This window comes from Echinops telfairi, unplaced genomic scaffold (assembly GCF_000313985.2).
Source record: "Echinops telfairi isolate 266 unplaced genomic scaffold, ASM31398v2 ScPeMD7_3;HRSCAF=10, whole genome shotgun sequence".
Classification (NCBI taxonomy): Eukaryota; Metazoa; Chordata; class Mammalia; order Afrosoricida; family Tenrecidae; genus Echinops; species Echinops telfairi.
In genome coordinates this window covers 62,552,452-62,579,051 of record NW_022103899.1, presented here as the reverse complement: position 1 = coordinate 62,579,051, position 26,600 = coordinate 62,552,452, and the positions used below count along the sequence as shown (strand labels likewise).

The 26,600-nt window shown below is 56.9% G+C and overlaps 1 protein-coding gene across 1 annotated transcript in view; it reads right to left on the bottom strand.

Annotated features, from left to right (window-relative positions):
* The window catches only part of LRRFIP1 (LRR binding FLII interacting protein 1), a 64,058-nt gene that overhangs the window by 20,521 nt on the left and 16,937 nt on the right, over positions 1–26,600 (bottom strand). The window contains exons 7-16 of the mRNA XM_045294409.1: positions 20,964–21,026; positions 19,724–19,801; positions 18,216–18,281; positions 14,583–14,660; positions 10,687–10,722; positions 9,780–9,905; positions 7,101–7,172; positions 2,690–2,860; positions 1,834–1,926; positions 84–176 (exon numbers count right to left, since the gene is read on the bottom strand). Of these exons, the coding sequence (XP_045150344.1) occupies positions 84–176; positions 1,834–1,926; positions 2,690–2,860; positions 7,101–7,172; positions 9,780–9,905; positions 10,687–10,722; positions 14,583–14,660; positions 18,216–18,281; positions 19,724–19,801; positions 20,964–21,026 (876 nt within the window). The remainder of the gene's footprint in view (positions 1–83; positions 177–1,833; positions 1,927–2,689; positions 2,861–7,100; positions 7,173–9,779; positions 9,906–10,686; positions 10,723–14,582; positions 14,661–18,215; positions 18,282–19,723; positions 19,802–20,963; positions 21,027–26,600) is intronic.

Here is a 26,600-nt window from a genome sequence, read left to right as displayed (position 1 = left end):
ACACACACACACACAAAGCTTTGCACACGGGGCACCCTGGGGGCCACCCGCTGAGCAGAGGCGGGGTTCAGTCACCAGCCTACCCCTATCTTTTTGTCCTTCCACTCTATTGTTTCCCGAAGGTCAGAAAGCTCCCTGACACAAGTGGCCTGTTTCTGTTGTAGCTGCCGGATTTCCTGAGGAGCAGGGGCAGGTAGGAAGGAAGCAGAGAGAGGGTTAAACAGGAAGGAAACCCCGATGCCAGGCAAGCTGTTGCTCTGTCTGGCTCGGCCACACTCAGCCTGGGGGCTGCAGCGCCTTTCCAACACACCGCCCCCCTCATCGAGACCTGGCCCGGCTCTCCCGCCTCCTGGCTGTGAGAGGGAGAAGTGACCCCCTGGGACCTGAGGCAGAACCGACCAGCTTCTCTGCCATGTCCCTGTGGGGCTGTCACCAGCAGCGGCAAACCAGATGGGCGAGCCTTGTTTGCACGTGCCAAAAAGACCCGAGCTTCTTTTTAGAGGGGCGTGGCCAGCTTGAGTCAGGCACGATGATGGGCAGCAGCTGCCCTGGTCCTATCTCTGTGTCCCTTGTAGGTCAGATTGGCACCCTCTTGTCACGCTCAGAGGCCCCACAAGACAGGGAAGGACTGGCCCTGTGGGTGTCCAAGACTGTGACTCCGTAAGGGAGCAGAAAGTCCTGTCTTTTTCCTGGGAAGCAGCTGGTGGTTTCGAACTGCTGGCCTTCTGGTTAGCAGCCCGACGTGTAACTCACAGCTCCACCGGGGCTCGGGGGTCAGAGCTGCCGTGACAGCAGTGATCTCTGAGTCTGTCTCGCTGCCCACACTTAGTGACTACAGCACAGCGTCCACGGGCTTCTCTGTGACTGGGGGACCCGAGGACTGTGTGGCCGCCTGACTGGGGGGCGGTGGGACAGAACCCGTGTCACCCTGGAGGAGGCTGCCCGTGCTGCAGGGTGTAAGTACTTACTGTCTTGGAGGCTGGGTGGGAGCGGAGGCATAAGGACAGTATAAGCTTATGGTTCCAGGGGTCACGTGTCGGGCCTGAGCCTGACGGGGCTAAAAGCCGGCTGAGGGCAGGGCTGTCATTCTGAGTCCTCTAGGGGACAATCCTGACCCTTTCAGCTCCTGGAGGCTGTTTCCCTTCCCTGGCTTGTGCCCCCCACCCCCACCCCCGCCCCCCACCACCTCATTCCATCTCTTGCCGCCACCTTTCCCCTTCCTACTTGCTTCTCACGACAACTCTGGTCTCTTAACCCAAGACCACCTCCCTGGGCCCCCACAACACAAACTCACTGCCACTGACCCGATTCTGGCTCACAGCGACCCTGGAGCACAAGGGGGGTCGGGGGGCGCGGGAGGGGGGGGGAATCGGGGGAAGCTGCCCCGGTGGGTTTCTGAGGCTTGGTCACTTTCTGGGAGTAGAAAGCCTCGTCTTTCTCCCAGGAAGCACCTGGTGGTCTTGAACTGCGGATGCTGTGGTTAGCAGCCTAACCTGTAGCCCACTGTACCACCAGAGCGTTTTGCTCCGTCCCAAGGTCTCCAACTCCACCCCATCAGCAGAGTGCCTCCACCTGCATGGTCACACAGGTAGAGCTTCTGGGGGTTAGGACGGGGACCTCTTTGGGGGCTCATTATCCTGCCTCCTATTTATTTCTCCTCCTGAAGCAAACACAAAACCACCCAAGAAGGAGGCTCTTGACCAGTGAGGGGGAGTTTCCTCAGGGAGATGCAGACAATTAACCTCAAGCAAATGCCCAGAGGCCGGCCGGCTTCTCCTCCCACTGCCGCATGAGACGGCTGGGCAGCCCGGGGAAAGCGGAGGCGGCACCTACCTCGAGCATCTCTTCCCGCTGTTTCAGGGCCTCCTTCACCTCCGCAAACTGGAACTGCAGGACGCCATGTGCGTGCTTCTCCCTTTCACACTCCTGTGGGGGCCAGAGTAGGGCACGTGACAGTGGGCCGGGAGCACCCTCTGTAGAGCACCTCGCAGGGGCAGGGGCTGTGGCCCCCACCCCGGAAAACCACGGCCTGGGCTTTTCTCAGAATCCTCGGCACCTGTTCTTATTTCTTGACAGTGCGGACAAGGGACAGAATGAGAAGTGAGGACAGGCATTCACAGGAAGATCTAGGTCCTGCTCACCAGGAGCCCACCCCCACCCCCCAACATGCCGGCCGTTTGGCAGGCAGGCTTGGATCACCAACTGGCTGTCTCGAGCCTTGCTTTTCCGCTGCGCTTGTTACCAACGGGAGGTTGGGGGCAGCCCTGCGTGGGGCGAGTCTGTCAGGGACATTTTCCCAACAGCCTGTGCTCCCCACACTGTGTCCCTGTGGCTCGTGCTGGTCGTTCTCGAAAGATTTCCAACTTTCTCCTCATGCTTCCTAGACTAGAGCCTCGTGCCCACATCCCTTTCCCACGCGCTGGGAAACAGACACACGTGGCTGCCGTGGTCTGGTCTGGAGCCCGCAATATCTCTGTGGCCTGCCTGTCCCGAGCCCTCTGCTTGGGTCTCCAGCAAGCTGGAGCCCTGCAGCGCACCAGTGAAGTGAAGCGCTCCCTTGTCACCCTGTGGGTCCTGAGGCAAACAACTGGCCACGCCAGGCTGGGGAACCCTGTGGGGCTGCTGGGAACTGGGACCGGACGGGCCCTGGCCTGCCACGGCTACGCAGTGCTCTGCCCACCGCCCTTACTTTGTTTTTCTCCTCGTACTGCCGCCGGGACTCCGCCAGCTCCTCCTCCACCTGCAGCAGCAGGTCCTTCAGGGTGTCCACCTGGTACATGAAGTTCGTCTTCTCATTGTCCAGCTGGGCGTTGGACACCATGGCCTTCTTGTACTTCTCCTCCACCTCGGCCAGAGAGTCCTGCGGAGACCAGGGCACTGCAGTGAGACTCCCAGGAGCCCCGAGGGGCATGCCACCCATTTTGAAAACCCGGCCCCCTAAGGCCACGTTCTTTCTCAGAGCCAGTGCATAGGCGTAAGGAACATCACATGGCGTGGTGATTTCCAAGGCCTAGAACACAAGACAGAGCTGAGCCCAGCATTCCTTTGTGAGAAATACATATATAAAACTCAGCCCAAGTTCAGGTTTCTCTGTCTCAGAGCCACCGGATCAGAATACGCAGCACCGGGCAGCTCCGTCAGACCCTCTGCACTCGGAAAACCAGCCATGAATTCTGCCGAGCGATGGCTCTGCTGTATGCAGGGTACTTCCTGTGAGCTGGAGCCAGCGCGATGGCACCCAGAAACAAGTGGCCAACCAGGCAATTATGGGATGGTGAAAATTACTGAAATTACCATGGACTGCCAAAAGAAGAATCAAATCTGTCTTGGAGGAAGTACGGCCAGAGTGCTCCTTAGAGGCAGGGAGGGCCAGACCTGGTCTCCCGTACCTTGGACGTGCTATCGGGAGGGACCAGTCCCTGGAGAAGGACATCGTGCTTGATAAAGTGGAGGGGCAGGGAGAGAGGAAGTCCTTGGACAAGATGGATGGACACAGTGGCTGCAACTGTGGGCTCAACCGTTTCACAAGACGGCACAAGAATGGTGGTGTTGTGTCCTGCTGTGTTGTGTCCTGCTGTGCACTGGGCGACTGTGACTCAGTGCTGATTCAACAGCACCTGGGAACCACAGCAGTGGCGATCAACTGTCCCTTGGTGGTCCGGTGGTGAAGCACCTGCTTGGCAGACTGTGACTGAATCACTGTGTGGCCCAGTTCGTGTGGACTTACATCACGTGGTGTAACTCCCACCAAGGGATGGGGCCCGACTATGCAGATGGAGGAGCTTAGGGACCAACAAGGGGCTCGGATGGCTTGCTAACTGCAGACCATGCAGGGGTGGGACTATGCCGCTAAGGTGTCTGGAGCCCTAATGAGGGTACTGGTCAGTGTTGCCATCCCGCTGGGTTAAAAATGAGCTATCCCAGAGGCTGGCTCAGGGGAAGCTGTGAGACAGGAGACAGTGCCAGACACAGCTGAGGGCTTCCCTGGAAGGCAGAGAGGCTGGAAGGCAGAGAGCCTGTGGGTGGAGTGAGATGCTCCCGGGTATGCAGAGGGGCTAACTCTGCTGACCCACGGAGCATTTTTCCGATGGGGTGGCGTGTCTCTGGACACGTGATCGCAGAGATGAAAGAGGTTTGTAACACTTGCCCAAGCCAGGCTGCGGGACCCAGAGAGCCTGTGGGTCAGAGAGGGGAAGCTGCAGACCTGGAAGAGAAGAGGCTGTGTGGGTTGAAGAACTGCGTCTGAGTGGCTTCCGATCCTGAACTGTAGCTTGTTACTTCCCTGAGAAACCTCACAATGAGGGATGTGTTGTTCTCCAAGATCGATGAGGCCACTGTGATGAATTATTGAACGTGGCAGAGACAGAGAGTGTCGTGGGAGGGAGGCTGGTGGCAGAATCGGCGAGGAGTCTGGAAGGTGGCTGAGGGACCTGCTTCTCTCGCTTCCTCCTGACCTCAGAGGAGGTCAGATGCCCCAGCCATGTGGCTTTTACAGGGACCCTGGTTGTGGTTCCGTGTTGGGTAGCTAACTGCAAGGTCAGCAGTTTGAAACCACCAGCTGCTCCGTGGGAGAAAGACGAGACTTTGAACTTCCATAAAGAGATATAGTCTTGGAAATTCAAAGGGGCAGTTTAAGCCTGCCCTGTAGAGTCACTATGAGTTAAAATAGACTCCAGGGCAGTGAGTTTGGATTGGTAAGAACGGGAAGGTTGCCGGTTTGAACCCATCAAAGACTCTGCAGTCTGCTTCTGTAGAAACAGACAGCCCAGGGAGCTCTGCGGGGCAGTTCTGGGGCGAGCTGGCCAACTCAGTGGCACGCCCAGCAACACTAGGGACAAAACCCTAATGTTTACACCCTTGTCAGACCAAGGACACAGGATGACAACATTCTGGTCCCACAGGGAGAACAATCACTGCATTTAAAGACAAGTGGCCCAGAACAGCCAACACAAACAGTGCTCCATGGTCCAGGGCCCCTAAGCTGCCAGGTTTCACAGAAGCAAGGCTGCTCAACAGGTTTCCGAAACACTCCCTCAAAATGCCCAGCCCGCAGAGCCGCGAGATGCCAAAGAACTCAACAGGTGCCCAAAGCCATGGACGATCACCGATTTTGGCCGGTGATCCAGGAAGGATGTCATGCTGGATGCGTGGCCCCGTCACCGTGGCCAGGTGCTGTTGTCGGCCCTGCCCAGAGGACACTGTGCACAACAGAACCCAAGACTGCTTGGTCCTGCACCATCCTCACAGAGGCTGTTGGGCCCAGCCCGCTGCTGCAGCCCCTGTGCCCACCCATCCCATTGGGGGTCTTCCTCTTTTTCACTGCCCCTCCTCCTGAGACTGGTGCCCCCTCATGCCCATAGCACGTCAGACAAAGCCCTACCGTCCTGACTTTGCAGGAGCACGCTGGCTGTACCTCTCCCGACACCCCTCTGTGTGTTTTCCGGGGAGCCCATGGTGGCTTCAACAATCTTTGCTGACACCATCATTCGAAGGTATTGGTCCTTCTCAGGGCTTCTCGACTCACTGTCCCCCATGTTCCCGCACACGAGCCACGTCGGGCGCGCCTCAGTCCGAGTGACCTCTCTGCCCTGGAACACTGTGCGGGGTCTCGAGTCTCACAGTGCACAGGTCGCCGGGGGCAGGGCCAGGAGGGATCAAGGTCACCCCTTCGGAAGGTCCAGCCAGGAACAATGGTGGTGACACCACTTGCCTCACGGTTGGGGGAGTCACACCCAGAGGCCCTGACATGGAGCGGAAGGTGGAAGGTGCTCCCGGTGGAGAGAAAGGTGCTGTAGGACAGGTGTGCACAGCCTGTCAGCTGGCAGGCCAGACGGGGGAATACGTTTAGGGGGACCGACCCGTGGCTCTTTCTGCATGAGTGATCAGCCGGTCTCAGTCTCCCTCTTCTGGGGCTGTAATAGGGAAGGATTTGGTAGCTACCCGAGAAGCTGGCCGCTGGCAGCCACCCCAGGCTCTGTGCAGAAGCCCCGAGGACGTGTCTCTGCAAAACATTGGCCGAGCAAGCACCAGGGGATGGCTCTCCGCTGCCACTTGGCCACGAGAGTTGGAGCTGACTCATCAGCACATGCCACCACCACTACCACCAAAGAAGAGGTGGAAACCATGGAAAAGGACAATGACCAGGTGGTCGGTCAGCCCAGAGTCCCCTCTTCCTGGTGGCCAGACTCCGGTCCAGGCACTTCCTGGGGAGCTGGAGAGGACGGCCCAGGCCTGGGACCGGTGGGCAGATGTGGCTGGGCCTCAAGCACTGATATGCAGACGCAGAAAGGAAACACAGTCACCCCACACTCATCTGCCTTCTGGGAACCTGGCGGACACAGAGAAGCCACCCTACCTTCTAACAGTGGTACGCACATGTTCCCGCCAATCCCTTGTGACAACACCCCCACACGTGGCTCCAGTTGGGACAGGTTGCGGTGCATAGGTATCTCGGAGGTTCTGACCGATGTCCCACAAAACCGAAAAACCACACCCACAGCCATCCAGTCCACTCTGACCCACAGGGTCCCTACAGGACAGGGTGGCGCTGCCCCCTTGCTTTCTAAGGCTGTCATTCTGTACAGGAGTAGAAAGCCTCGTCTTTCTCCTGACTGACGACTGGTGGTTTCAAACTGATCTTGACGTTAGCAGTCCAAGGTATAACCACTATGCCACCAGGGCTCCTTGACCGATGTCAAAGTCAACGTCACATGTCTGGCTGAGCAAGGCCAGTAAAGCATCGCTAGTGCATCATTCCAGGTGCCCCGGGGTCTGGAACATTCCGGTGTACACAAGAAGTTGGCTTTATGCAGGGGGAGGGGAAGGGTGTAGCAGGGGGGAGGGGAGGGCACCGCATGCATCAGGGATACAAGCGAGGCTATTAGTAACTAGTTCTACTCAGGAGTTACAATGTGTTAAGTGGGGCCACTGAGACTAGTTCTACTCAGGAGTTACAATGTGTTAAGTGGGGCCGCCGAGGCCGGCACTGCTGCCCCTGGCGGCCTGGTTGGTGCACAACATGCAGGGGGGTCAGTCTCATGGTTTGTTTTCTGGGTTAAGTCAGGTTAACACCAGGAATCCACACACCAGTCCACTGATACCTTCATCTCTTTCAGCCCCTGCATGTATTTGCCTTCTACATCCTGAATCTGGTCTTTTAACTCATTGAGCTCCTAGGGGGGAAATGGCAAAAAATGAGGCAGGCAGATGACCAGGGAACAACCGACCCGGCCCGGCCACAAAGAGCCAGAGACCCTCCCTCCCCTGCTTTCTTTCACAGAGCTCTTCGCCTCTCACCTCTGGGCGGCCTGGTGACACATTTTGCCCCGTCCTTTGCCTCTCTGTTGTTCCCCGAAGTGTTCAAAGAAAGCTAAGTGCACATCAGCATGGTCATGACCAAAGTGCAGGTGGTCTGACCCCCTCTGGGGTGCTGCAGAAGCAAGGACTGTTTCCCTAAAGCATCGATCGCCTTCAAGCACATCCCACGGAGCTGGTCTGCTCTGTAACGGGGTGGTTGGGGTGGGGTGTGTGTGTGTGTATGTGCAAGTCAGAATCCGAGAGGCGGTGGGTTCGGTTTGGATTTTGTATTGTTTCCTTACACGCTCTGTCTAAAACACCCACAACCGCTTGGGGACAGGGTACAAAAGCTGCTGCACTGGGTCTAGTGATCTGTTCAGGCACCGAGTTCCTGCTCTGTGAGGTCACAGTGGGGGCCGGAGAGGAAGCTCAACAAAGAGCCGTCCCTGCATCTGGGAGTGCCACCCCCCACCCTCCCCGGCAGCACCTGGCTCAAGATGGTCTCTCAGCGGACACTCATTGGGCAAATGAATGGTGCCCAGCATCTAGCCCAGGGACATGCTGTGAATGCAGCCAGTTCAGCTTCCCTGGGGTGGGGACCACACAGCACCTGGGGCCTTCTTGGGTGGGCTCCTCCCCACCCTGCCTTGTGAGGTGGGCTCATCCCCGCCCCGCCTTCTGGTCCTCTTCTGGTCTCCCATTCTCGGACACTCAGAGGCTGAGGGGCAGTCCTGTCCAACCTTCCCACCTTCCCTGGTAAATGGCTGCCAGCTATCTGAACAGCACTGGCGGCAATGACGAACCAGTTTTAATTGCCAGAAGAGTTCTTCTGTACGCCAGGCCAATATCTTTCTGTGCCCGCCTCTCACCTTGGCCCTGCTCTAGAAGACACAAAGTTTTGAAATGCAAAGCTGCGCCTCCTCCAGCCCTCGTTACTGTGACAAAGGAGGGCTGCCAGAGGCCTGGCCCTGGGTGGTACAACCGGTGAACACACTTGGCTGCTACCTGCAAGGTTGGAGGTTCAGGTACAGCCAGGGCAGCTTGAAAGGCCTGGCAAACTACTTCCTGTACCACCACCCCCCCTCAAAAAATATCACCTCTCCTGTGACATGTGGGGTCCGCCCGAGTCAGAACCCTTGGCAAATGGGGTACTGGCTGTCTGTGATCGCTTGGAAGCTAGGCTGGGTGGCAAGCACGGGCCAGACAGCCTTCTGCTGTGGTGGACACAACGCCCCGGTACTCTGACACTCCTGCGGGGCAAGGGTGGGCTGCTGTGTGCACAGGCTTGACCCTGCGCTCAGGACCAAGGACGCAGCAGAGAACGACATCGGCAAGCTGGCTGAGGGGGCAGGGCCAAGAAATGCAGCTTGGAGACGTTCCCTGCGGGTGTGCTACCAACGGCAGACACCCAGGGGGCAGGGCGGGGAGGGTGCTGGCAGGGCGGCAAGGCAAGTACACCACTAAGTGTGAATGGGGGACAGTCAGCAACCTGGTGCCCAGCAGCAGGCCCAGCAAACACAGACTGCCACAAGTGCAGGGCCTGGCCACGTCCACACCAGAGGTGGTGACCGGAGAGGGGCAGGATGGAGCCTGTCCTGGCGCCGGGGCAGGAAGGCTCTGTGACAGGGCATGGTGTCACCACAAAGCCATCGGGGCAATTCCGATTCAGAGTCACCCTCCATGGGGCTCCGGTGGCTGTGCATCTTTAGGGGAGCAGACAGCCTCACCATTCTGTCCCTGAGTGTGGTACATATATAATCCTTTGTCAATGTGAGGATTAAGAGTGTAGGGGTGGAGTCTAGCTTGTCAATCAGATCATAGCCAATGAGGCCTCTGTGTGGGCATGGCCTTCTCCTGAGAATTCTGGGAAATCCGGTACCTCCTCCTGGGAGGCGGGAGACACTTCTCTCTCGCTACCACTCCTTGGGAGACATTGCAGTTGACAAGACACATGGAACTACACTAGTGCCCTGAGCTGGAGAAGCCACATGGGCTTACTCTGATGCAACCACACTTCTGAAGCCAGAGAAGCCACGTGGAGACCCCTGCCAGCGCTAGATGCTCACAATGCCACTGGATCCAAAGACTTTCTACCCACTGGTCTGTGATCACTGCATTCGGCGTCATTGCATGCGTATCGTGAGTCTGAAGAGGGGTTTAGGGATTGGTATTGGACATATAGGCTAATATCAGACTTAGGGGCTTGATCTGGACTGGGTTGGGATGTTCAATTCCTCTTGTACATAAATCTCTTTCTCATACACATGTGTGTGTCCATGGATTTGTTTTCTCTAGTCTACCCAGACTCACACACTGAGCGACCCGTGGATTCGAATGCCTAACTCTCAGCTTCATCAGGGCTCCTTGGGGGGCGATCACAGGCACACGCTGATGGGAGGTGGGGAAGTGGGGGGTCAGCCGGAGGATGCTAACAAGGAAGGGGCCTCTTGCTACCTGAAGGCAGGGCCCAGGGCCTCACTCACCTTGATTTCCCTGATGGAGGCCTCGGTGCCCGCGGAGATGGACGTGTCCCCACTACCCCTCCGGGAGGACGTCCCACCCAGAGAGGCCAGGGCGGCTGCAGACAAGCTGGGCATGTTCCGGGAGCCCTGGGAAACAGCGAGAGCCTGTTTCAGTCAAAGCTAAAACGACACAGATGAAGGTGTCTTGTCTCTAACTCTGTTTCCAGAGGGAGGCCCTTCATCGGGCCTCTGGTAAATTCTACAGGGGCCCTGTTTCCAGGGGCTGCTTGGGAATTTTTTCTGTGGACATGGTTTTGGTGATGTCTAATTCAGTCGGGTGGTTTAAACATGTTTAAGAGATGTGCGATTGTCACTGCAATCAGTCTTAGCACTGTGTCTTCTCCCTCTGCTGCTGATTACTGAACAGTCGGTCACTCCCTGCCATCGGGGCGATGCCAATCACAGGACGGGGTAGAGCTGCCCCTGTGAGTTTCTGTGACTCTTCATGGGCGTAGAAAGCCTCTTCTTTCTCCCAAGGATTGGCTGGTGGTTTCAAACTGGTGACGCTGCCCTTAGCAGCCAGCCCAGTAACACTATGTCACCAGGGCTGTCACTCCCTATTAGCTCCCCACCCCCCAACATCCCCACCATAGCCCCAAGAATCCATTAATCTAGTTACTGCCCCGCCAGGTTCGCCTGTCAGCTTGGGCATCCAAGCTGGATGGACCCGAGCCAGACACCTTCCTGTTCAGTGGGATTTTACACCCACAGGAGGACACTGGTGTGATGAGCCAGCTACTGGCCCTGATCGCCCAGTGGCAGGCACCCACAGCAAACACTGGCCACAGCTTTTCTGGGTGGGCTCCCCCGACCACTGGGTCTCCGGCTGACAGCTGACGTCACACAGAGGCTTCCAGGCATGCCTTACCTTCTCGACGAAGTCTTTCTCTGGCCTCTCCTCGACCTGCAGAGGGAAGAGGACAAAACAGCGGTGGTCAGACACAGCAGGGCCAGGGGCCGGAAAAGGACTTGTGAGCCCCTTCCAGGTGGGCAGTGTGGACACAGTGGGTGTCCACGGGCTCAGTATGTGTAGGTGGGTGGGCTTCACCGTGTGGGTTTCGGCATTTAGGAGTCCCACGAGAGACGAGCAGGACTGTATAAAAATGTGCTGACTGCAGACAGACACCAGACGAGGGATTTTCCAGGTATGCGAGCGGCCCAGGAGTGCTCTGTGGGTTCCCATCCTCGTGGGGAGCGGGGCTCTCGGTCAAGGACAGGGGAACATACGCCATTTGCTGGCAGGGCTGTGAGGGCTCTGTACGAGGCACTGGGGGGACGTCTGTGCGTGTCCCAGACCCGCTAACTGCACTGGCTGGACTGGACATGCTGGGAGTACCCGGTGGTACCATCATGCTAGAGCGTGGTGCCTGGAAGAACCCAGAGTCTGGGGATGTTGGGGGGTCCCCATTGTCCTAGAGCAGTGGTTGTCAACCTTCCCCATGCTGTGACCCTTTAGTACAGTTCTTCATGTTGTGGTGACCCCCAACTATAAATTATTTTTGTTGCTACTTCATAACTAATTTTGCTACCTTTAAGAATCGGGCGACTCCTATGAAAGGGTCGTTTGACCCCCAAAGGGGTCACGACCCACAGATTGAGATCCGCTGTCCTAGAGCTTGGTGGTCCCTGGCAGAAACTGGGTCTGGGGGTGCCCTGAGGAGCCGGGGAGCCCTCAGCTGAAGTTCCAAGCCATGCCATGTTGCCCTAGAGTGAGTCTACACAGGGTTTCTGAGAGTAAATCTTTAGGAGAGCAGACAGCCTCATCTTTCTCCTCGGGAGCGGCTGCTGGGCTTGAACCGCCAACCTTGAAGCCCAATGCCTACTCCCAGGGATCCATGAATAGCAAACATATAGGAGGCTGTGTGACCACTGGGGGACTAAGAAGGGCCAGGTCACTGCCTGTCTGGCCCGAGGCAGGCTGGGCTTCCTACTGCCCTATGGCCTGAAGTCAGTGTCTACCATGTGGACAGACGGAGTGGTGGAAACCCACGTGTCCAGCTCAGTGGTACCTGTGTCCCTGAAAACATGGCTCCAGCCCCTGCTAGTGTGTTCCTTGTGAGACAAGATGGAGAGGGATGTTCCCTGGCCAGACAAGTCGTGTGTGTGTGTGTGTGTGTGTGTGTTTTGATGGGCTGTTTCGGTGAGGGTTGGGTGGGGGAAGGCAATGTGCTCAACCTCTAAATGGCCCTGTTGGTGCCTGGCCTCCCGCTGTGACCACAAACACAGGTCCCTTTGTAACGTGGAATACAGGACCCGAGGAAGGAGGAAGGAGGTGCGCAGGCTGCCGCCAGCTCCTTGGATCACCAGAGCGGCGTTTGATCTGAGGTGGGGCCAGGCTCGGATGGGGTGGGCTGGGGGGAGCTTTCAAACAGAGCCACCTGGATAACAGGCTGCTCCCAACCTCGGCTTCACACATTGGGGTGACGCCCATGTCTGCGCCCCACATCAGGAGGGCATGTGCAGGGCAGTGGGGCGAGGCGGCAGGTCCCACCAGAGGACAGCAAGCTCAATCCCCACCTCTCCTGCTGGCTTTGAAGGGCCAGCGGCTCCCAGGGAGGAGGAAGAGGAGGCAGGCTCTTGTGCAGAGTTCTAGTCTCAGGAACTCTCCAGACAGTTCTGATCTGCCCTGTGGGTGGCTAGGAGTTGTGGTGCACTCAACAGCATGGGTTTGGGCTTGGGGTTTAAAAGGTGGGATGTCCCTGTCCTGCGAGGCTCAGAGGCTGACGTGGCGGCCAGCGTCCGAATCTGGAGTGAAGGTTTTCTCCCAGGGTCTGCTGCCCACTCTGGGGAGAGGCTCTGACCGACTGGCCCTGCTGGCCCAGGGATCTGTATAGGCCTCTCCCTGCAACACCTGCCTGGCACCCCAGTCCCCGGTGGTCAGTGCTTGCTCTGTCTGAGGGACTGAGAAGGTGGCAACAGACCAGTCAGGGCAGGATCTGAGCTTTGGGAACCCAGGAGGGAAGACAGATGGGTGGGCTCGGTTTCTTGACTCTGGATTGATTCGGGGACACTGCATTTGAGGTTTTGGTTTTTTTTCTGAGTCGATTTCAACTCACAGTGACCCTACAGGACAGGGCAGAACCTGGGCTCCAATTCATAGTAACCCTGTAAGACAAGGTAGAACTGCCCCCGTTGTTCAGTTTCCGAGACTACCAATCTTTACAGGAGTAGAAAGCCTCATCTTTCTCCCACGGAGCCACTAGTGGGTTCGAGCTGCTGACCTTGCAGTCAGCAGCCCAGCATGTCACCCACCATGCCCCCAGGGCTCCTTAAGAACAAATAGAGAGACCGCAAACCAAACTCACGAACAGTGACTCAATTCTGGCTCACAGTGACTCTACAGGATGGGGTAGAACTGCCCCTGTGGGTTTCCAAAGCTGGCAGTTTTCATGGGAGCACAAAGCCTCCTCTTTCTCCCTCTGAGCAGCTGGTGGGTTTGAACCTCTCATCTTTGGCTAGGGCGGAGCGTGTTAATTACAATGCCAGATCTGCGTGGCCGGCTGAGAGCTCCCACTGTGCACTGGGTGTCAGCCTGTGTGAACGGGGGCATGTGTGAGGCTTTTCCGGCATAAACATACACCAGAGCAAAGAGCTCATCGGCGTGGGAAGGGCTCGGAGCCAGTGGAGGGGACTGGGGGATGGAACAGCACGGCTCTGCCACACAGTGGGAATATCCTGGGTCCAATACAGCAGCACTGGTGGGCCAGTGAGTTAAGCATTGGGCTGCTCACCGCTGAGCCCACCCGCTGCTCCAGGGGAGGAAGAGGAGAGTGTCTGCTCCTGGAAAGAAGGCCCCGGCAGGTCCACCCTGCTGCCCTGATGGCAGTGGGCTTGGCTTTCGGGTTCAATAACAGGTAACACTTCAAACGACACATAGCAATTCCACCTTCTACACATTCGTAAGTAATTAGAAAGCACAAACATGCACAGGAACACAGCACATCCATGCACGAGCAAGCCCCTCCTCCAGCCGCCCCCCTTCCCACGGAGCCCCCTCTCTAAGCAAGTCGACGTTCTTCTCTGACTCTTAAGGCATTTGTCGGTGCAGTCCCAGCGACGAGGCTGAAAAGAAATGCAGGCAGGCCTCGCTCGGAGGGGTTCTAGGCCCGGCTCCAACTAAAACCAGCCCCAACTCACTGCCATTGAGTGGACACTGACTCCTAGCAGCCCTGGAGGACAGGGTAGAACTGCCCTGGTGGCTTCCCAAGACTGTCACTCTCGATGGGAGTAGAAAGCCTTGTCTTTCTCCCTTGAAGTGGCTGGTGGTTTTGAACTGCTGACCCTACAGTTAGCAGTCCAAAGCATAACCACTATGCCACCAGGGCTCCTCGGGCTGGGCTCCGGATCACTGCGAAGGCTGCCACCCAGCGAGCCACATGGGGCTTTTGGTTCCGTGGTGCAGAAAAAAGTGATGGTGACACTGGTCCTTCGCTGATGATGTGTGTAGCAGCACCAGGAGCAAGCGTCAAGTGTGGTGAGGGTGACCGATGTGGGGCTGAGGGGCACAGGTGTGCACAGCCTGCGGGGAAAAATGGCAAGGTGGCCGCACACCTCTGATTTGTGAAAAAGCGGCAGGGCCTTGGAAGCCTGCAGAACGAGGTGTGCTTGCATTCTGTGTCCCTTCCAACCCCTTCGATGGTGCGCGGAGAAGTAAAGCAGAGGCATCTTCTGGCCTGCGAGCCCGGGGTTCTTTGCCCAGGCAGAGAAGCAGGGAGCATGGGGGCAGGCAGGGGAGGAGAGAAGGCAGTGCCCAGACAGACTCACCACAGGGCTGGCGCGAGCCGAGCTGGCCCGGGAGGAGGCGCGAGAGCTGGAGTTGAGGTAGCCGCTGTACTCCGAGGGCTGTCCGTGTGGCCAGACGCAGACAGAAAGAGAGGGACGGGTGAGCGGAGAAGCAGGACTGAGGCGAGAGTGTGTGCTCCAGGAGGCACAGCGCCATGCATGGGAAGGAGAGAGTGGGCTAGAGATCAGGCGCGCCTGCTGGAGAAGGCTCCCCGCCCAGGAGAAGGCGCGTGGCCAGACCACCACTGTTCACACAGAGACACCCCGCCCCCCCAGCTCCATTCCACCTGGCTGTGCGTCACGCCTCGTCCACACACAGTAAACAACCCCTGAAGCTGAGGACCAGGGCCCAGGGACCTGACTTCATAGCAACAGGCAGTTTTTCTTCTCAGATGGCTTTGCGGTAGGGATGAATTGATTAAAGGCTAATACCAAACTGCGTTTTATACGAATACTTATCTTCTTGTAGTGAAAACATATGCCCTAAACCACTCATCACCACAACTTCCTGTTATGCTTTTTTAACAAGTGTCAGATGACCTGCTACCTTGTACGGACGTGTGTACGTATCTACCTGTCCACTCACCCGTCCGTCCATCCATCTCTCGGTCTGTCTATCTGTCTACCCACCTAGCCCCCCTCCTATCTGTTCATCCCTAGGTCTGTCCATCCAGGTGTCCATCCACCCACCCTCTCACTGTCCATCCAGTCAGCCCTCTATCCAGCTCCTCATCCTCCTGCCCATCCCTCTCTCTTCTGGTAACACCAGAGCACCAGCAGCCTGTGTCTGGAAGTGGTAGCCTGTTCACGTGGACTTGTCTTCCCATGTATTCTGGCCCCTGGACTTACTTTCATGTTATTACGAAACTTCTGATCTCCTCTGAGCAAGGTGAGGTGGGACAGCACCTCTTAACGAGGGCCACACACAGCGCAGATGCTGACCACAGAGGACCAGCTCCTGAGAGACACACAGGGTTTACCAGCCTCCATTCAAATGGGACAGATGCAGCCAGCACCAACTCCCTACGGAAGGAGAACCTCCCCCCTGTCCTCCCTCCCCACGACACACACCTGGACTTAAAGACAGGGAGCAATCAGAACGTTTCTGCTCCCCGCCCCTCCCACCTCTACACATCTGGGGGAATCCGGAGCCCCCTCCCACCCTCAAAGAGCTGAGGATGGAATCGGTCCCTGCCTCCTCTGCCTGGCTCCCCGGGGAGGCTAATGCCTGCTGGGGCACTGAGGTGCTGGTGACCTTCCCCTGCAGAAAGTCACCATCGTGTCACTGGTACTCCCTGGGGTGGGCAGTGCCCCGCTGCAACAATCTAGGGGGCTGCAGACAGGTGTCTACACTTGAGCTTGGAGGAGGGGTGAGAGTACAAATGGTTTTCATTGCCACGGGCAGGGGGATTCCCCCCGCCCCCTGAAAAAGGGCAGCAGGTCGAATGAGTGTGGGAAGCGATGGTTGAGACCAGCGGTTGTCAAAGTCTGAAATGGAAGAGGCAACCCTGTCGCTCACAACAGCTTAAAAATTACTCAGGAGCCACACATACACGTACAAATGAGATCACCTTTATCTGGACGATATCCCTTAAAGACTCCAGTTTTACCCCAGAGCCACACGTATGTACAACCGAAAGAACTGCGACGTAAGGCTCGAGAGCTGGTTTGCTGCCCCAGCCCTGCGCTGGACAGCCCTCGGTCCTCCTGAGCCTCCCACCCCTGGTTTGCAGGGGCAGAGGCGGACGGAGCTCTCCTCCACGCAGCATGTATACTCCCCCTGCCGCTGCCCCCCAACACCCACAGCATTCAGATGCCCAGGACTGGCACTGGATCCGGGAGGGGGCTCCCACTAGATCAATTTGTCCAATTGACATCACCAGCATGTGCCGCACGCCTGTGGGGTGGGGGAAGAAAACCTAAACCCACTGCCGTTGAGTCGATGCCAACTCACAGTGACCCTAAGGGACAGGGTGGCACTGTCCCTGTGGGTTCCCGGGACTGCAACTCTTCACAGGAGTAGACAGCCTCCTCTTTCTCCCGAGGAGCGGCTTAGTTCAAACTGCTGGCCTTGTGGTAAGCGGCATAACACTGTGCCACCGGACTGCTTTAGGGCAGGGGTGGATTGCCCTATCAGAGCTGCCGGCACGGGCCCTCACGCCCTAAAGCCTTCCTGCTCTGGGGTCCCCTCCAGGCCACAGAGCCCAGAGACTCCATCAGGGAGCCTGCCTGGGCAGCTGCCTCCGCTCCAGGACTCCGTTTGAGGGGAGCCAACACCAACTGCCTGCTGGGTGGAGTCCGGACTACTGCGATCTTAGAGCGTGTTACAGTGGGGGCACTCCCCGCCATGTCCACGTCCTCCCCACAACTGCGGGGCCTCTCAGCTATGATTCTGACGGCAGCAGACCACCACATCTTTCTCCCACAGGGCTGCAGGCTGGATTTGAACAGCCAGCCTTTCAGTTGGCCGCCGGTAGCAGAAGGCTACCTAACTCCCCACTGCTGTCAGCGGCTGGTCCTGCAGCGGAGAGTGTGGCAGGGCCCAGGGCCCCATAGGGATCTCTGGACTGTGAGCTTTATGCAGGGGTTAAAGCGCTCAGTGCTAACCCCAAAGTCGGCAGTTCAAACCCATGAGCCACTCCCTGGGAGAAGGATGAGGCAGCCTCAGGCACTGGTTTGCCAGCTCTGCTTTGTCCCAGGGGCCAGCGAGAGGCAGAGTCAACTGGACGGAGGCAGGGAGGTCGGGGATCTTGATGGAGGCAGATGGGCAGCCAGGCCTGTTATTCAGGGACCGAGTTCCGCAGCTGCCTGCAAACCCGTGCCCCACCACCTTGGGACGTGCCGCTGGTCTGCCAGCGGGAGCGATGAGAACCGCCCCGAGGGCTTTCTTGGCTGCCACCATCTGTCCAGGAGCGATCACTGGAGCTTCACTGCTCAGAGCCCCTGGATGGGTTCGAACCACTAGCCTGGGGGTGAGCAGCTGAGCACCAACCATTGGGCAACTCAGGCTCCCACAGAGAAGTGGATACCCTGGAAAGTTCCTTTCTCTTAGTCAACCAGTCTTTTGCCTCTTCTGATGAAAAACCACCCCCATTGCCCCTTTTCCCCCTGACGCAGGCTGGGGCCATTTCCCCAGTTCGTCACACGAATGGAGCTCTCCGAGTGGTCTGTGAGGACGTGTGAGAACCGAGGAGTGTCAAATCCAGGGGCACAACTGCGGTAAAGCACTCCACGCGACATCAGTATTAATTGTAGACGTCTCGTCAAGAGGCGTGAGCTCAGCGGTTAGACAAAGGTGCACAGGAGCCACACTGGAGGAAAGGTGGAGGTCTAGTGGTTAAGGGTCTCCGAGTACCCAGCATGCCTGGGGAAAACCCATAGAGAATCATAAAATCAGACTCTCAGGGAGCCAGTTCCCGTCCACAGCACTTCCACATGCTTCTTAGCGAGCCATCAGACTTGGGGTAAGGGGAGGAGGAGGGGCCTCTTTGTAGGACTTGGTGGGGAGGCTTGGCGGAGGGATCCCTCCCACGCCAGGAGCCCTGCTGGTGTGTCCTGGGGCCATGCAGTGGACAGAGGAGGATGCGGGGCCAGGGACACACAGAAACGGCTTACAGCCCGAGAGCCAGAGGTACTGCCCCGCTGAGCCCCACCGAGGCTGCTGTCGTCAAACAGGGCCGCCTAGAGGGAAGCAGAGAGTCAGGACAGACGCGGGCGCCGCCTCCTGTCTCAGCGATGCCAGAAAGCCAGGGCGATGGACACATAGAGAAGTGTGCTGGAGAAACTTCAGAGAAAAGGTGCATTGGTTCCCAGGAAGAGGGCTTCAGAGAACAAGGGACGTGCAGGACAGTAACACACACACACACACACACACACACACACACACCACCACACACGCAGCTGGGGAGCGAAGCATTTACTCCTGTCCATGGCACACAACCCATTCTCCCACACATCGTGGAAACGTGGTTATGCTGAGAAGCATTCCTTGCGAGGCAAACACAGAACAGTCCAGAGGAGGAGGTGGTTCACACAGCCTGCATCTAGAGACGGGTCTCCAGGCTGTGATTTAAAGGCCTTGAAGAAACAGAATCAGTGCTCTCTCATCACAGGGCACCGGCTCTGACCAGGCGCCCGGACACAGTGAGAGGGATGTGGGGCCAGGCACTGGGATCTCAGCCGACAATGCAGGGGCCATACAAGGGTAAATGCAGGGGGTGGCCAGGTGCACACACAGGGACCACTCAGTCTCTCTCGGACAGGTGACAGTGTCAGGAAGGGCCCACGAGGGCATAGAGTCTAGGCCACTGAGTTCCACACAGCAACAACTCAAAGCCCCAGGTTAGTAAGCGCTTCAAACAACCACCAGCTTCCCTCCACCTGCGTGTCAGAGGAGAGGGGCTCCTGGGCTTCTCAGAAGTGGAGCACCAGGACCTCTCCCCAAGACACCTCCCGACGGGTTCACCCTGCACCCCTTGTGGTCGGCAGCTTCGCGGCTAACTCTTTATCTGCCCAGGGCGGGTTCCAGGAAGGCCCTTTGGGGTATGAACCCACAGGTGAGGGGCAGAACCCTGGGTAATGGAATGCTGGGACAGACACCCCCCACCCCACCCCATGCTCGGCCACCAGGTGCCCATGGCTCCTGTTAGTAGGCAGAGGCTACTGACCTCAAGCCAGGCAGGGACCCGAGTCACGGGCAGTGTGTCCACAGAGGGGACAATTCCACCTCTAAGAGGTGGTGTCATCTGACAGCGCCTGGGCCCGGTTCTGACAGTGCTCACCCGCCTATGGCAGGGCAGGCCTGGCCGAGGGAGGCTGAAGAGGCACCTGAGCCGAAGCAACGTGACAGGTCACGCCTTCCCGGTGGCCCCCGGGAAGCCGGAGCAGGACAGCTGTCGGCCTTTCATGGTCACAACCCAACCCCCTGACCCCCTTCTCCTGAGGGTCTCTTCCCCTGTGTTGGGTCCTGAAATGAACTGTGGGAGACTTTCAGCCACGCTGTCGGAACCCTCCCTGGGCTGTGTGCACTGGCGGCCGAGACAAGCAGAAAGTATGGTTTCCCTGAAAGGTGAACCAGCAGTGACAGACACACAGGGGGAGGGACTGGCAGGCAGGAGACAGACCCGGCTTCCGTGCTGGGTGGATGGGACTTTGGACAGCAGGCCGCTCCTCGGGAGTCCCAGGTCCGAGCAGGGGAGCCCCTGGAATCAGAGATGAGGGGGGATGGGGGAGAGGGAGGATGACAAAGTGGTTCACACCCTCATTTCCTCTGAAAGGAACATTCATATTGCAAACTCAGACACAAGGCGGGGGTGGGGGGAGCACCAGCCACACCCTGCACCCCAGCTACCTGGGGCTTCCCCAGCAGGGGCTGCAGACACTGCCTGCTTAGTGGGGCCCTGCCCTGGCTCTCATCCACCCCTTCTTCCGTTCAAAGCTGAGCCATCTGCCAGGCCACGTCTGGCAATGTGACCTGAGTCTGTGTAGCCCAGGGTGCCAAGTGTCTGTCACTACCGTGCAAACATGAGCCCTCCTCGCTGACTGTGCGTATGGGGTTCCTGCCTGAGCCCATCCACAACGAGCCCCCAATGTTTGCTGGGTGGGTGGGAACTGAACCGGAGCTGGGGCGGGAAGCAGTCGGGGTTTGGCTTCTCTTACAAACAGCCTGCTTTGGGCCCCTCCACCACGGGCGGGCCTCTGCTGTGTCACACTGCCTGCCATCGTGTCCATGCCCACGCATCGCCACCTTAGAGCACAGGGTAGAACCGCCCCTGTGGGTTTCCGAGACTGTCGCTCTTTACGGGAGTAGAAAGCCCCATCCTTCTCCCAAGGAGCGGCTGGGGGTTGCGAACTGCTGACCTTGTGGTGAGCAGCCGACAGAGAACCACTGCGGCACCAGGGCTGATATTTGGATTTTGATTCAACTTGGTTTTCACCCCAAATGTAGCCCATGCCCCTAGAAACTGCCCTACACAAGTTTCCCCTACAGAGTTTTCCTCTCCTCCAGACCCCCAAGCCAAGACCCTCAAGGGCACCTGGCTGGACTTTCCCTTTGGATTAACTCTAAGGACAACAGAGCCACAGAGAGACTTCCTTATATGGGAGCCGGCTGGAGGCCACCCTTCAGGGGGGATGGGTCGGCTATAGCGGCGCCAGGACTCCAGTGACGCCCATTCAGGAGTGCTTGCAGACCTCACCAAAGTAGTGTCCCAAGGGAACTCTAGAGACATGTAAAGACTAATAAAGAAAGAGCAGGCTGGAGCGACACACACACACACACACACACACACACACACACCCCTCTGCATGCAACACAACATGCCGTTGCTGAAGACAAGCAGAAAAACGTAAACAGAAACCGACCAGCTTCTCCTCTCTGGGTGACGGCCATGCGGGCACTCGGTTGTCGCCGCTGAAGCTGGAGTTCTGAGCAGTGGGAAGAGGCCATGTTAAGTGCTGTGTATACCCTCATTGCCCCCACCTCAGCCCGCAGCTCCCCAAAGTGTTCGCAACACAGTAGCTACCCCTGAACCCAACCTCACTGCCATCAAGCCCATGCCGGCTTGTATGGACCCCACAGGACCCCACAGACAGGGCAGAACCGCCCCTGTGAATTTCTGAGGCTATGACTCTTTATGGGAGTAGAAAGTCCCGTCTTGTTTCCCTTGGAGTGGCTGGTGGTTTCAAACCGCTGACCTTGTGGTCAGTAGGCCAACTTGTAACCCACTGTGCCACCAGGGCGCCTGCAATAGTAAGCGGCTGCCCCAGGAAATAACAGAACCAAATCAGGATTGGTGTCGGGAGGGCCGACTGCTCCAGACAATCGGGACAAAACCGGTCCAGCGGGCGTTCTCAATAACTAGACCTTCTGATCTCTCAGTGTTTATCTTCCGGTCACCACAGGGCTTCTCCAGCGCTGTTAGGGCACTCTCTCAGCTCTGAGAGGCTGGCGTGGAGCCCTGGGGATGTAGTAGTTACATATTGGACTACTGACCCTGAGGTCAGCAGTTCAAAATCACCAGCCAGCTCTGCGGGAGGAAGAACAGGGTTTCTACTCCCAGCACGAGTGAGTGTCTCAGAGAGGCACAGGGGCAGCTGTGCCCAGTCCCACAGGGTCGGGGTGAGTCGGAAGGGACTCCATGGTGGGGGAGGTGGGGGAAGAGCGTAGACTTTGTAATTCTTGCTGAATCTGAGGCGAGCTTTCTTCGGCTTCCTATTTAGATTTTTCTTAACGTACCCCTTCTTTGAAGAAACAAACAAGCACAAACACAAAGCAAACCCAGACTCAGAGTGCCCCCTGTGAGAGAGCACACTGTCCCCAGAGGGCACCCAAGGCCCCCGTCATTTGCAGAGGTGGCCTGGGCTTTCTGCCTCGGAACGGCCGGAGTGTGTGAACCATCATCGTCACCTCCACACCGCCCTGGGCTTTCACACCCACGGCAAGGTAACCAAACAGCAAACACGCGGCTTCGGTTTTTGGTTGTTTTTTTTCCCCCTTTTTTAACACCAGGAGAGCCTGGTTCATTTCGATCTCTTACACGTGGCCCTTGGCAGCCTTGTCAGTGGCAAAGCTGCCACTTTTATCTGAGCATTTGCTAAGAAAAAGGCAGCGAGACCAGCTTGGCCACAGAAAATAAAAGAAGCCAAATTTAAATCAAATGAGCAATATTAAAAAAAACAAAAAACCGTAGCGGTTTTCTATGAAACCCAGGAGAGGTATAGCTCTAGAGACAGTAACTCCATCAATAATTTATCAAGGGCCTGGCAGAGGGAGACGGGAAATGGGGGCTAATCATGAGTACCAGCAAGAAGAAAAGGTGCCAAAGTGGTGGTGGTGATGGCACTGCCCTTTCTAATAGAACTGTACGGTATGTGAATTACACGTCAATTAAACTGTCCAAAAAATCTGCATCGGAAGAAGTACAGCCAGGCTGTTCCTCAGCAGTAAGATGGTGGGACTGTGCCTGATGTGCTCTGGACATGGCAGGTGAGACCAGTCCCTGGAGAAGGACCGTCGTGCTTAGTGAAACGGAGGGGCAGCGGCCGAGAGGACGCCTCAAGGAGCTGGCAGGACCCGTGGCGCCACAGTGGCCTCAAACACGGGGCGAGTGTGCGGATGGTGTGGAACCGGGCTGGGTTTCAGTCCAATGTGCTCGGCCCGCTGGGCAGAACAGACTGTGGCACACAACAACAACAAAACTGTGTTTGCTTGTTTTTTTTCTTTAAGCGTCGCAGTAACGTGATTGAGTGGTGTGACAGGACAACGTACCCTGCTGGGCCTTCTGCTGAGGGCCTGGGCGCCGTACCCGTCTCCGGCATAACCATTCGTCTGTGTCCGTGGAGAGAAGAGGGGAGGGACCGTGAGTGCACGCCTGCAGGGCCGTCCCAGGCCTGAGGCCCGCCTGATGCCGCTTTCCAGACCCAGCTTCCCGGGAGGGCTGCTGGACCCCAGCTCTCCGACAGGCTGAGTGCCGAGCAATGACCAAGGGCCTTGTCGTTCTTGGTTCCGGGTGGGCCCTCACTGGTGGCCCACGGTGAAGCTGTTCACTTCTGAGACAGTGTCTACTGGATCGCTAACTAAATGCCAGCATGTACTCTGGATGAAAGCGTGTCTTCTACAAATTTAAATCAGACATGTTTTCAGGTCTAGAGCTTAAGTATTCTCTAAATAAATATACTTCTAGGACTCCTGGTGGCTGAGTTGTTACGCACCAGGGTACTAACCACAAGGTCAGCAGTTCGAAACCACCAGCTGCTCTGTGGGAGAAAGATGAGGCTGTCTATTCCCCTAAAGATTTACAGTCTCAGAACTCTACAGGGGCAGTTCTACCCTGTCCTATAGGGTCACTGTGAGTCAGCATCAACTAGATGGCAGTGAATGTGGCGTGTTTGTTTGTTTTTAGTATTCTCATTATCTGAGTCTTCCTACTTCCTTTATGTTCCAAAATGAGATCCGAGGACATATTTAATGACCCGATACTCATTCTGTCCCCCAGGGAAAAAACCAAACGAGACAGATGGCATTATGTCCACGTCTAACCCCTTCTCTTCTCAGCCACAGCCGTCTCCACGCCGTCACAGCGAGGGGTCTCCTCCAACTGTGAAACCAATCCACGTGGAATCTCCGATGCTTCAAGATGAGAGTGGGCACGCGTCAGACAGGACCCAAGACCCGGAGCTGGGAAAGGGGTGCCTGAGCATAACGGGTCAAGAGGGAGGGGCTGGTGTTGGGGTCTTCTTGTGACTATGAATGAGCACGTCACTGGACTCCAGGGGACCCACTGCCTCAGCTAAAGACAGACACACACACACTCTCTCTCCCTCTCTCTTACAAATATTCTCAACGGCCGTACTAAGGGCTAAATGAGATCCAAGCGAGCACCCCAAGCACTGTGAAGAGTGTCCCCCAGAGCCCACGCCTATCAAGTGGGTGAGTGAGTGCTCTTTCTGACAGGGGCCCAGTCAGTTGGAGGTCCAGGTGGTCCCTGGCTTACCCCCACCTCACCCACTGGAGTTACAGAGAACTACAGTCACCACCGTTTGTGGGTGTCTCTCCACATTAGTAGCGTGCACAGAACAAAGTGTTGCACCGTGTCACTTGCTGTCATAAGAAGCATGTGACTTAGGTGCCGGCAATTGTACGGCACAGCCACTGGAAGGGATCCCAGCTGATTATATGAACTGGATACATTTCCCTACTCAAAGGGTTCTTGGGGGTGCGGGCAGGGAGGGCCCAGAAGGTTGCTTAGCACAAAATTCTCCCGCATGAAATCAGTATAGAATATGTGAATTTCCAGGCAAATGATAAAATAAACCCAGACTGATAAGGCCCCCATGACAAAATGATCTACTTTGTTTCGCTCAAACTCCAAGTCTCGTCGATGGGACGTGCAGAGCACATGCACAGCAACACAGAAGCCGCTTTGAAGCGAGCTCCGGGGGACAGACACCTCACTGCAGAAGGCCAGGGGCTTCGCTCGCCTATTTCTGCTCCTTTCTCCAAAAGCAGGATCGATGTTTCCAAAGGACTCTCCAGGGGCTCGTCAATGTTATGCACTAACCTCGCTCATCTGCAACCCCTTCTGGTAAAATCGAATAAAAACGAGCAAAATTAAGTTTGGTTAACTGTTCCTTTACCAATGAGAGAGGAGGATTTATTATGTGTAGAAAGCACTCCTCCCCCACCCCCACTGGTGTTTATAAGCCCCACACTGGCGACTCCCACGTGGGTTTGGTTTGGGGCTGTCAAGGGGATACTTCCTTGTGGCCAAGAGCCCTGGTGGCACTGTGGGTTAGGAACTGGGGCTATTAACAGCCAAGTGGCAGTTCCAGCCCACCCACCAGCCAGCTACTCGGAGGGAGAGAGAGGAGCTCCTTCTGCTGTAAAGATGAACAGCCTTGTTTGAGCCGTGATGGGGTTTCCTTTCTGGCCTCTGGCGGGTCTGCTCCAGGGAGCAGGAGGGCCGACCCTGTCAGAAGACTCTCCACTGCCTGCCGCCCTTCGCTGCACCTCTGGGGAAACTGCACTCCACACGCGTCATGCGCTGTCCGTGCTGGGCTGTGGTTCCACCACAGGTGACACGAATGTGCCTTGGAGCTGTATCCACAGGGCCTCGCCGGCCTGGTGTGGCCAGAGGACCACCAACTCTCTCCTCGTGCACCCCAGTGTTTTATGTGTTGCATCTAGACGGGTGGGACTGCTTTTACTCACACCCATAACCAAGCTAAGCCGATGCTGACCCACAGCGACCCCATGGGGCGGAGCAGAGCAGCCCCTGTGCGCTTCCCAGGCTGCCACTCTTAATGGGAGGAGAAGCCCCATCTGGCTAGCTCTGTGGTGGTTCTAACGGCTGCCTTTTGGTTAGCACTCCAACACGTAACCCATGACACCAGCAGCAGGCAGTCTTGTCTGCCTGGCATGCTCCTCAGGAGACCCTCCCCAGACAGGAAAGCAAGAGTATCTATGGACAGCCCCTCAAAACAAACTGCACTATCACGCAAACCCCACTGCGGGCAGGTCAAGTCCAATTCTTAGTGACCCTACAGGACTGAGCAGAACCACGCCGGGTCCCCAAGGCTGTCTGTTTCTGGAAGCAAACTGCCTCATCTTTCTCCTGCACAGCATCCGGTGGGCTCAAACCGCCAACCTTTCCACGAGTAGCCCAGGGCTTCACCTGCCGCACCACCAGGGCCAGAAAGCTCGCATCTTAAAGGAGGAGGGCCTGGGGTGCGGCCTGTAGAGGGCAGAGCTGAGACGGCGTTGGCAGACGATGGTTTTCTGAAACCATGCAGGGATAGCTTCCATCTCACACTGGCCATTGCAGCGACAACACATGGGGGGCTGGGGGGGCAGCATCTCACCACCAGCCTCACAGCAGCCTTCCCGCCCCTAAGCCCACTGTTAGCGTCTCTGATCAGTGATGTTAGAGACCTGCTTCTTCTGCAGGCATCGAAAAACAGAGCACCTTTCAAAGGCAGCAGGGACGGGAAACAAGATAAAGATGGTGAAATAACTCGGACTGCAATCCCGGAGGCACCCCGTTAAACAAAGACCAAGTTCTTTTCTGCTCTGGATTTTGTTGTTGCTGAAACCACGGGTCTTCAGTAATGGAAGGCATCTTGAATGAATAGGGAAAAGATGGTTCTTTTTCCTTCTCTGGTATGGACCCCAATACAGTAAGTGGGACGCATATGTCTGGGGGTAGGGAGGAGGGTGTCAGGTGTTGGTGGAATTAGGCCCAGGTCTTCACATGTATGCAGTTGCACAAGCCCCCCCCCCCTGCCCCACCAGTACATAAAAAAAATTGGGATGGAAGCATCCTGCTAAACCATAGGGGTAGAAATGATAGGTGGGCAATTTATGCCCTGTGGGTCCCCCAAAGGGTTAATACTGAATGAGAAAAGGCGGAGCCTTCCCACTGTGTTCCTGGCCATTGCTGATCCCATGCATATTCATTCCAGGGGGCTGGCCCCCAAACACCCTCTGCTTTGAATTTAAAA